We start from the raw sequence: 10,927 nt of genomic DNA on the forward strand, positions 1-10,927 counted from the left end.
ACCATTAAAACGAAAGCAGTGATGGTCCACAGAGACTTCCGAATGTGTGGCAACAAAAAAGTATCACGACACGATATAAGGGAAAGAGCGGTGGAACATAGCGTTGTGTGTGAATACGTTTCCCCGGACCACTAAATTCATTATTCTCCTTCACCGTTGGTAGGGATGGGACTAATGACGACGTTTGCTGCACCTCCCAGATGACACTCACGCACCAGTTCAGCATACATCTTAGCTTCCGGAGAGGTCCCCATAATTCGCCGCAACAATTCCATGACTCGCAGTGCTTCCGCCCATGTCCAACCTCGGCAAAGATTCAGCAGTTTCCCCCGAGGTGGTGGAGACTGTGACAGTAATTCGATAGATAACAACCACCTGTCACTGCCGCGCCTCGAGTCACTCCACAAAAGCGCTTGTTCCGGTCTGTCGTGTACAAAGCGCCCCGCTCTCAGTAACAACGTCATGGCATCATCAACATCGCGCAGCGCAAAGACAAGAAGCGACCGCTCGTAAATGTTCGGATGCTTTAAACTCTTGAAAAAGTAGAGTGCAGCATTGTAGTCATTTGTTCCGTATGCGGCACTCCGTAACAGATGCGAGGTGATGTTCGCCGGTATTGGCATTTGCATCACCCGGCTCAGGTGATGGTAGAGAAGTCCAATAATCAGCAGCGCATGGAGAGGTTTATCCTCGCGGAGTGCAACAGGAACACCCCGCCGGCCCTCCCTCCCCAACTGTGTCATTCCGAAACCTTCCACGATATGGTTGAACAGCCGGCGCACCAACGGCCACACCGTGGTATCACTCCACCTTTCGCCGTCATAATGGAGTAATAGACCCTTCAGTAACGTCACAAGGGGTCGGAGGTATGTTGCATCCGCCCTGTATTCCTTCATCACCAACATTTGGTACCGATAGACGGCCTTGACTGCAGTGACAAGAGATTTCTCCTCCACTGCCTGGTAGTAAACGCGCACGGTATTCAGCAGGAAAGAGTAAGGAAATAATGATACCCCTTTACTTACAGCGTCAAACGGGATATGTGGCTTCATGCAAGCGATAAGCAACCAGTGCTCATCGATCACCTCATTATTTTCACTCAAATCGCCGATTGCTGTTAGTGCTTGTTCCCATGATAAAACACGAAGTAGTCGCTGAAGCCCATGTTCGTCCACGTCCAGCGCGCAAAGAGTAGAAAGTTTAGCTGTCTGCATGACATCGTGCATTGATTGCGAAGACTGAAGCAAAGCGCAGCATGCCCCAAGTACACGCCTCCTCCACTGCACATCCTTCCTTCCATTGCTGAACTTCGTCCGAAAGGCAGAAATCACAAGCTCATCCGTCGCAAATCTGGTATCGCCATGAAGCAGATCCTGCAGAACAAGAGTCCAACGGTCCTGCGGATTGCCCCTCCAGAGCAATTTGACAACATTTAAGGCTAAATGGCGAGGCGCCACATAAGCCAGAGCGGCAGACGACTCCGGATAGGGAGGTTTCGTTCGCTGCATAATTACAATAGCACGCTCCCACTGCCCGGTAAGAGCTAAGGCACTCATACAACTCTCCAAAGCTACCGCATGCGCAGTAAGATAATGTAGAGGGGTGGTTAATGCAATGCGGGACGACAGGGTAGCATCTAAACGGCCAAAATGAGGAGTTGCGCGAAGTACCGCTAATGAAAACTCGTGACGAAGACCGGCGGTAAGTTGAACTTTCCCGCTTGCAAGGCAGCGCGAAACCTCCCGCAGGAATGCCTCGCCGGACAACTTATTGGTGAGACGGAGATGTTCCACCACGATGGCACAGAGAGCATTGCATCCCTCACCATCTGTGACAATTTCATTACCCGATAGAAACTTGGCATATCGGTCGGGAGACACTGGTTTCAGCCCACCCCTTCTCCGCAAGCCAAAATGATGTTTGCGCAGCTCCTGAGGGATAACCTGCACAAAATATTGCTGGACTTTGCTGCTGGCGGAAAGGCACACAAGTCTAGAAAGTTCCTCGCTCTGGAACGTGAAGCACTGTATCTCACTACTTTCCTCCAATATCGGGGACTTCGGTGAAAGTTTCGGCTCACTTCGTGCCAGCATCAACGACTTGAGCCTAGCATTATCATGAACATTTTTTAGTTGTCTCCAGTCCCCATGCAGAGCAACGGCTAACTGCTCCTCAAAGGAAACAGGCGCTTGCAGCCCACCGGGAAGATTCACACGGCACAGAGCCCCTTCGTAGGCAAGCAGTTCATGGGGCAAAGCAGCGCCTCTTGATGCATACGGTGCGAGGGGGAGTGCTACGTCATAGTAACGACACCCACAAAGCAAACCAATGGCCTCAGCCCATTCGCCCCTCTGGGCCAGCTTAAAAGCCCTACGTGACAATGTTCCGGCGTACATGGACTCCCCCGTCGCTCGAGTGGCGTCCGTTAGTATTTGCATTCGTTGCGGGTGGTCGCCAGGTACCATACTGAGGATGGGACGCAATATGCCATATGAGTCGACGCCGTTCTGACTACAAAAATGGAGAGAAGCCTCCCATCCCACAGCGGAAATGCAGTCCTTTCGAATAAGTAGCGCTTGAGCTGCGTCACGCGACCTCCACCGCTCGTATGTTCTCAATGCACACAGCCAGTTCGGGGCGTATTCGATAGACGAAGCAACAAAGGAGGGCTCTACAGGGTGAAGACACTCTATAGCTTTAATCCATTGAACCATACGCGAAGTGTGTAACCAAAGAAGCCGTTTGGCCGAAGGCCGGACTTCGTGCGCGGCATTGACAACGGACAGAGCGACGCTCCACTGGCCTTGGGTTGCATATAACATGGCATATCTAAAAGCCAATACCTCTCTTTCTGACCTTGGCAATTTCTCAGCCCCAACCAGCGCCAGGAGACGGCAACAACTCAGTGCCGTGTCCGGTTGTTTCCCTCCCAGCTCATAGCAGTGCAGTAGTACACAAGACACAACTGGAAGCACACCTCCCAGCTGAGGGCGTTCTCGAATCGCTGCCAGCACTATGGACGCAAATTGAACAATTGTTTCTGAAGCCAGAAGACGGTTGAAAACGGCAAGCATGTCATCTTCAGTTTGCCAGGCGCCCACGATAACATGTGGTAGTTGCATCCACAGCCTGGACGTAGGTCCCAGTCTGCTGCACACAAATTCCCTCCGAGAAGGCGAAAATGCAGCCAACTGGGCGTCCATCAATGTCAAAGAGTTCCTCCAAGTAATGTTATGTCGGGCGAGGGCCTTCCAAACGGTTGTCGAGTTGCCTTTTGAGGCTAAGAACGACAAACGTTGCTGTTGCTCCGCACGCTGTGTCTCATTCAGCGTCCTCCGCATGAGCCTGAAAGCATCCCCCTTTGTCAAGGGTTGACCCTCAGTAAGGTGTTTCTTCCATTGCCGTAAAAGGGTGTCATCGCAAAAAATGCGCGCGGAACACCGCATCCCGCATTTCTACGGGGTATAAGTAACCCGCACAAATCTGCTACCGCTAGCACACTACACACACAAACACACGGCCATACAATGTTAACGAAGCGAAAAGAAAAAAAGAAAGAAAGGAAAGAAAGAAAGAAACACCATTACGCTTTATCAACGAAGATCGAAACACAAAATGTGAGTGAACAAAGCAGCAAAGGGACAGACGAAGATGTGGTCGGAAAACGTAAACAGGACTGTTCAAGAAGAACGAATGCTACATCTCCCTAAGAGAGTCCTAGGTGAATAGCATGTACCCCAATCACTCCCAAACACGCGGCGTACAGCCCCCCAAAAAAAAAAGAAAAAGAAAAAATAATGATAATAGAGAAGGAGCACCATCATCAGCACTGCCTGAATCACGATACTTCAATGCATAAACTCGTTAGGCTTCCACCGGCGGATAAACTGCGGATCCCTATACTTCCACCCCTTCACCTCGGGATCAGTCCAGCAGAGTGGACGTGGATTCTTGTCTGCATGCGGGTGAATACTATCCTCATACAACCAGGCCTTTTCCAACGGGGCAATGCGCGTCTTTAGTTTACGGACAAAGTGGCGGTTAACTTCATCCTTCAAAAACCACCACATGAGCATGCAAGGATCACGCTCATACATATCCGTAAGCCTAATACGGTACTTCCCACCCGGGTATGCCGTCTGCCACGTGATGGGCACACGAATCCATTGATCACCAACCATCACAACATCTTTAATATTGACAATAACAACATGATCACCCGTTATCATCCCTGGCGTAAAATCAGGTCGATGCTGTCCAGTAATGTATTGAGCCGCTACGGCTGCCACACGCGGCAGCTGCTCACCGCGGGCATCGAGTAACCACCACCTCTCCCCCTCGCGGCAGAGCCATTGCTTCGACATATCATTATACAGCGGCAGTCCCTCTGGATGGTGCTTGTGGCGCCGTAACACACTCTTGAAGGGAGCCATAACTATCCTGGTTGATCGCTGCATCAGTAAATAGCTACGCCAGTAACAAAAATATTACGTCAAGAATATTATATATATTTATATATATACTTCCTCCTTCCTACCGTTTATAGCACCCGCCTTGTCGGTTGGGACCGCAGTGCCTCGCAGGAAGGGAGTTTTACCTTCCGCGTTTTCGTTAACTTTAGGCGATTTCATTGCGCACGATAATAATAAAAAGTGGAAACAAGCAAGAAGTTTGTAGTACGAACCCCTGTGTGTGAAGGGGGGGGAAGCATTCATTTAGAAAAACTTACGAGTGGTGTGGAGAGGAAATTGCTGGCGCATGTAAAAAAAAACAAAAAACAGATGGGACGCACATTCAACACAAAGCTGTATACAGCGCTCTCGAGGGTTCTCACACAACCTAAGTTTAGAAAACAAGCAAGCATTTCTCCCCTCCTCCCTCCAATTCGCGTTCCCCCGATTGTTTATTCGACAGCACCTGACGCCTTGCCCTCAAGTGTTCTCCTCTTCAACTCATCTCCCCCAACCATTCACCTCCTTCACAGTTATAAGTAAAATGTGTAGGGGAAAAAGTAAAAACCATACAAGTAGTTACCTTCCATTACCTTTAGCTATCCCTAGTACGTAGCAATTCTCTTTCGTTGTCTCCTTCCTGTTCCCTTCGCTTGTGACCTTCAGCAGACCCTTGGGTTCCCACAAAACAGTCACAAAGGTTGAAGGTGGAAAGCAAGTGTAAACATCAACATGACAACTCACGCCAAATAAATAAAAAAAACATTTTCCCTCTCTCTTCCCTTCACGTGCGGACCCCCTGAAAATCAGTCCCCTCCCACACGGCTACTGTGAGAAGCAAACCTCACCGCATATGCCCTCCCCCATTCAAACACATAACTCGGGGGGAAAGGGATATAAGCAGAAAAGAAAAAAAGAAAAAGGAAGAAATACTCGCGTTAAGGGAAATTTTTGGGGGAAAAAAAAAGAATAGCAAGGCAACGCCCTCTTCCCTCCTTTTGCCTTCCCTCCCTCGTGCTCTCCCTCCCATTTCCTTACAGATCGAAGAACTACTGTGCCCAGCAATGAACAAAAAGAGAAAAAAGACTTTTTCAGACTACACTCCTTTTTCCCAACTCCGGTTGAGTTTCAGTAGCACTACTGCACGAGGGAAGCGAATGCGGTCATGATCTCCTCGTGTTGCTTCTTGTAGTACTTAACGTTGGCTTCTTCTCCTTCCTGAGGGTCTCGGAACTTCATTTCCGTGAGACCAGTGTAGACATGAGGGATCTTTTCGCGAATGTAATTCCACGTGATCTTGTGCTCGCCCGCAGACTCCGCTACAACTCGCTGACCCTCCTCGTAGAAGGTGACAATGTTGCGCAACATCCAGCATGTCTTATACGGTGGGCAGTACTTGTCATACGGAGTGAAGGCATTCTGCTGAAGAAATTCCTCACGGATAACTTTCGCAGTCTCTAGAATTATCTTGTCAGACTCAGAAAGGGAGTCTTTGCCGACGAGCTGAACAATTTCCTGCAGCTCCTCTTCGCGCTGCAAAATCTCAGCGGCAACTGAGCGCAGCCGCATGTAGTCGGGGTCGAGAGAATTGAAGAAGGGCTCCAAAGCCTTGAGGTACTTGGAGTAAGAAATGAGCCAGTTCACGGACGGGAAGTGTTTGCGTTGAGCGAGTCGCTTCTCGAGTCCCCAGAAAACTTGCACGATACCAAGGGTGGCGGACGTTACGGGATCGGAGAAATCACCACCCGGTGGGGAAACGGCACCAACAATTGTTACAGACCCTTCACGCTTGGGCCCACCGATGCATGTCACACGGCCAGCACGCTCGTAGAAGGAGGCCAAACGGGCGCTGAGGTACGCGGGATAACCTCCATCTGCAGGCATTTCAGCAAGACGACCGGAAATCTCACGCAAAGCCTCAGCCCAGCGGGAGGTTGAATCGGCCATCATGGCGATGTGTTTTCCCATATCCCGATAATACTCAGCTAAGGTGATACCAGTGTAAATAGATGCCTCACGAGCAGCAACAGGCATATTGGAAGTATTTGCCACCAGGCATGTGCGCTTCATGATAGACTCCTCACGTCCATCAATAATGGTGGTGAGAGTGGGAAAGTCCATGAGCACCTCCGCCATCTCATTGCCACGCTCACCACAACCCACGTAAATAACAGCGTCACTGTTCGAGTACTTCGAGAGTGCCTGACTGATAACTGTCTTGCCACAGCCAAACGCACCGGGGATGGCACAGGTTCCGCCCTGCACGGATGGAAACAGGGCATCAAGCACGCGCTGACCAGTAAGAAGTGGGTGGTTTCCAGACTCCTTTGAAGCCACAGGCCTGGGGGTCCGCACCGGCCACCGGTGCATGAGCTTGAGCGACTTGACCTTCCCATTGTACTCCAACTCCACAATATCGTCCTCCAGTGTGTAGTTTCCAGAAGCCACAATGGAAGTGACCCTCCCTCGGATGTTTGGCGGGACCATTATACTGTGGTTGTACATCAGTGAGTTCTCCACGACCGAACCAATAATATCGCCACCGGAAATGAGGTCCCCAACCTTCAAGCATGGTTTAAAATCCCATTGTTTCTGGTCGTTGAGGGACTTCACCTGGACGCCCCTAGGAATGAAGACGTTCTCCACCATGCGGTAGATGGTATCGAGGGGGCGCTGAATCCCATCAAATATTTCTGACATGATACCCGGCCCAAGTTCAAGGGAGAGAGGCTTACCTGTACAGTAGACTGGATCTCCAACGGTTAGCCCGCCAGTTTCCTCGTACACTTGAATAGTGGCCGTATCACCCTCTAGTCGAATGATTTCACCCACCAACCGAAATGAGCCCACCTGCACAAGTTCGTACATCGCGCTGCCGCCCATGTTCTCCGCAATAACGACAGGTCCGGAAACAGCCTTGACGGAACCCATCCGCTGCTCTGTTTTGTATGGGTTGCGGTCGCTCGACATCGTGTCTTCTCAACCTTACCGTGCACGAAGACTTTGAATTTAAAAAAAAAGCAATTGGTGAAGGGGTGGCTCCACCTCAATTATGCCTTCAGTTGGCCTCTTCCCTTATTTTTCCTTCTGTTCCGTTTTGCTCGCCTTTCTCTGTTCTATTCTCAAACTGTATGAATAACTACCTGCTTTGAGTACCCGAAGGGTGCGAACTTAAATCCCTGAAAAGGTGCACCAACGTTGTCACAAAGCGGGGCGTGACGACCGAGACAGGTCGTCAAAAAAAAAAAGAAGGGGAAAGAAAGTGAAAATAGGTGTAAAGAAGAGAAGCGAAGGAAAATAAAAGTTAGAAACATAAAATGGATAGCACCACCGCGTGTGGGCTCCAAAGTAATAAACACGAAAACAAGGTTGGGGATAGGCAAAATACAAAACACCACTTCACGCAGCACCTACATCCGTGGAAGAAAGGGGGATAGGGAGTCTGGAAAACTTGTAAATATGCGCATACGCAAACAACAGTATCTCCGAGTCCTTAAGTAGGAAAAAAAAGGAAAAAAAGACTCTCCTCTCCCTTTTTACTTCAGAACTCAATCGGAACCGCAGTGCCAGAGCAACTTTAATAACTTTCTTGCGAGCATGCACAGTGGCCTCACAGAAGGGGGGGGTTAATGGAAGTAAGAACTACACCCAACTATTCACTGCATTTTTATCGTTGCGCATGTTTCTTAGTCAGCTTTTATGGAGTTGTAAATAGTTCTCACAAACACAGCCGATGCGACAAACCCCATCGTGCCCAAGAAAACGGCAATGAACACCGAAACCTCAAAGGTGTACACCAAAAAAAGTATCACAGAAAGTGGCTGACGAATTTCCAGCGCTCCGTAGAGATACACAACACTATAAAGAAAAAAGTACACGCCGCAGCTTCCGGATGTACAAAAGCTTCCCCACCACCACTCATAATCTTCCTCAGAAAGCATGGCATACGTCACCACAACCGCAACCTCCGCACAAACAGCGGAAATGATAAAGGACACACCAAAAAGATAGCCAACATAGAGGAAGGGTTGACCCTTCCAGAAGGAACCCAAGACGCAAATGACCTCCATAAACGCTGCAGTGAAGGAAACAATGCCGCCACCCAAGATGAACATGTAGCGCCTCCTCACGCTTTGTTGGGAAATCGCACGCGGAATACTGCCCACTTTGGTCGGCAACACAAACGCAGACGCCCTAAACCCAGCTGATAGGCCAATAAGCGATAATGGTACGGGGACCGCAACCCAGAGAAAGAAGAGAGTAAGAAGAACCGGCAGAGAGACAGCAGTGCTCCCGTGCTTTGACCAACTGATCATGTTCCCGGCAAGGTACCCCAACAACAGGGATAATGGAACCATAGTCACAGCGGCAATGCCGTTCTTCCATGTCCTGATTTGGAAAAACACCAGCATTTTCCCCGCCACATATCCGGAGACGCAGCTTGAACAACAGAAGAATATTATCAGATTTGTCAGCAGGTTACCGCTGTGCCAGGGTTGATACTTTCTAACGGCCGATGAAATCACCGTCAGGACCACCACAGCCACCATCTGACATCCCGAAGAAACAAGCCCCGTCAGGACGAGGGGCCTCGACGGTGCTCTAAAGACATCGCCGCGTACAAGCTTCCATCCAGACTCTTCCTGAACGTCACCACTCACAAGCATATCGTTCTGCATAAGAAGGTCTCTACGAACAATACGCAACAAAACGATCATAACGAGCACACCCAGGAACCCGAGGAGAAGCATAGAATTGAACAGTGCTGTCAAGTGGGCTTTCTTCCGCTGGGCCCCTCCCAGACGCCAGTAGACGTCCCACCGTGTCACAAACACACCTTCACTACTATCCTGCTCCCATGTTACTGAATACGAATACGCCACGTTGGTGGCTCCTGTAGATGCAGGATCGGGCCACTCGTCTACGGAGGCACCGTCCGGGGGGCACCCCGTGGGGCTGTTTAGTGTTTTTGGTTTCGCGTAGAATCCTGTCAACATATATTCCCCGTTGGGAAGGACGGCGTAAGTTATGGCAAAATGGATATGGTTGTTTATCAAACACTTGTCACCGGCAGCCCCTTCCTCCTTCAACTTTTCGTCACCCTTTACATGTACGCCAAGCCGGTACCCGAGTCGTAACTTCTCGGTCGTTCCTTTTTCAATCCTTTCCACAAGTGGTAGGCCAGCAAGAAACATATGACCGCGGTAACTCTGAGTAATGAGATTATCAAGGTCCTTCTTGTCACCTTCGGTGTAACTGACAATACACAGAGGCTGGCAAGTTACGTTCCTCAGGACGTTAACGGAGTACAGCGAAGGCAACACGTGGTTCCCGAGAAGAAGCTCCCCTAAGTTCTCCTTTCCGGATCCTTCCTTCAGAACATGTGCTGCAGGTTTGCATGCTTTCATCTTATAGAAATCGTATGGCACCACACCTTTACTGGAGGTTAGAGAGTTCACCAAAACAGGGACCTCATCGCCCTCTTTGTACCCGATGGGTGCCGTAATCTTAAAAAACGAGCTTGAAGCCTCGTTCACAGAGAACACAAACAACACCAACACAAGCCGGTAAAAGTGAAACTTGTAGCCCATTTCAACAAACGGTTCTGTTGGTACTCTCCTCGGCTATGACGTATATATATATATATTTATATCTTTTACTTTGTTACGCTCCCCGCCTCTACGCTGCGTGGATGAATTAGCCTCAGCCCGTTTCTATCAACTGCTATTAAAAGGGAAAACTAGATAACCCTCGCTACTCAAAGGTCTTCATTGAAAGTGTCAACGCATACACAAAGAGCCGGAGAATATTGCAGAGGGCAAACGCGATTAAATCATGCAACTTCAGTAGGTCTGACAACATACAAGCCTTCAACCGCAACGGTGGCAGTCGTCCCCTCATCAGAGTAGTGAATCAAAAAAATTAATAAAAACCAAATAAAGTTAGAAATGAGCAAAACCGATGTACAGCAGCTTCAGCACATTGCGGGACAGCTCCATGCCACAGACTCAATATGGAATCATTGCCTCGTAGTCTGCCGTGCGGCGCGCCAGCACCTCTACTTTCTTGGGGCAAACAAATCCGCCGTTGCGGTTGCTCACCTTTTTGGGTGGAAGTGGGGTTCCCGCCTTCTTAGCAGCCCGAAATGCTTCAAGGTCCTTTAGCTTCTGCTTGAATGCCTCCTGGCAGCGAGACTTACGCACGTGCTCAAAACGCACACAGATGCGCTTGCGAACTGTACGGTTCCTCACCGGTTTGTTGATAATGACACCAACACCACGCGGTGTCACATTCCATACAATGCCGGTTCGGCCGTGGTAATACTTGTGAGGCATTCCAGCACGTACAGCAGCGTCCGCTACGACGTCAACGTAGTCACCGACCTTGAAATTGGTCAGTATCGTACTGACAGAAGGAACTCCGTGCTTGCGAAACTTCTTAGCGAAGAGGTGGCGGGTGCCACATTTGTACCCGTG

The 10,927-nt window shown here is 49.7% G+C and overlaps 3 protein-coding genes and 2 pseudogenes across 5 annotated transcripts; all 5 read right to left on the reverse strand.

The window, feature by feature from the left end:
• Nucleotides 1-140: 140 nt before the first annotated feature.
• TEOVI_000268000 (uncharacterized protein) lies at nt 141-3,446 on the reverse strand (the record flags this gene model as incomplete). Its single annotated transcript, XM_067225717.1, has 1 exon — nt 141-3,446. One exon carries the CDS (start codon nt 3,444-3,446, stop codon nt 141-143), a length of 3,306 nt encoding a protein of 1,101 aa, XP_067081818.1.
• Nucleotides 3,447-3,848: 402 nt separating this feature from the next.
• TEOVI_000268100:pseudogene lies at nt 3,849-4,457 on the reverse strand (annotated as a pseudogene). The gene has a single exon. A coding segment is annotated over exon 1 (609 nt).
• Nucleotides 4,458-5,588: 1,131 nt separating this feature from the next.
• On the reverse strand, nt 5,589-7,421 carry TEOVI_000268200 (V-type ATPase, A subunit, putative; the record flags this gene model as incomplete). The annotated part of the gene is made up of 1 exon (XM_067225718.1): nt 5,589-7,421. One exon carries the CDS (start codon nt 7,419-7,421, stop codon nt 5,589-5,591), a length of 1,833 nt encoding a protein of 610 aa, XP_067081819.1.
• A 716-nt stretch (nt 7,422-8,137) lies between these two features.
• On the reverse strand, nt 8,138-10,042 carry TEOVI_000268300 (endosomal integral membrane protein, putative; the record flags this gene model as incomplete). Its single annotated transcript, XM_067225719.1, has 1 exon — nt 8,138-10,042. One exon carries the CDS (start codon nt 10,040-10,042, stop codon nt 8,138-8,140), a length of 1,905 nt encoding a protein of 634 aa, XP_067081820.1.
• A 417-nt stretch (nt 10,043-10,459) lies between these two features.
• On the reverse strand, nt 10,460-10,927 carry TEOVI_000268400:pseudogene (annotated as a pseudogene). The gene has a single exon. A coding segment is annotated over exon 1 (468 nt).

The sequence above is a fragment of the Trypanosoma equiperdum genome, assembly GCF_001457755.1.
Source record: "Trypanosoma equiperdum strain OVI genome assembly, contig: ctg_586, whole genome shotgun sequence".
NCBI lineage: Eukaryota > Euglenozoa > Kinetoplastea > Trypanosomatida > Trypanosomatidae > Trypanosoma > Trypanosoma equiperdum.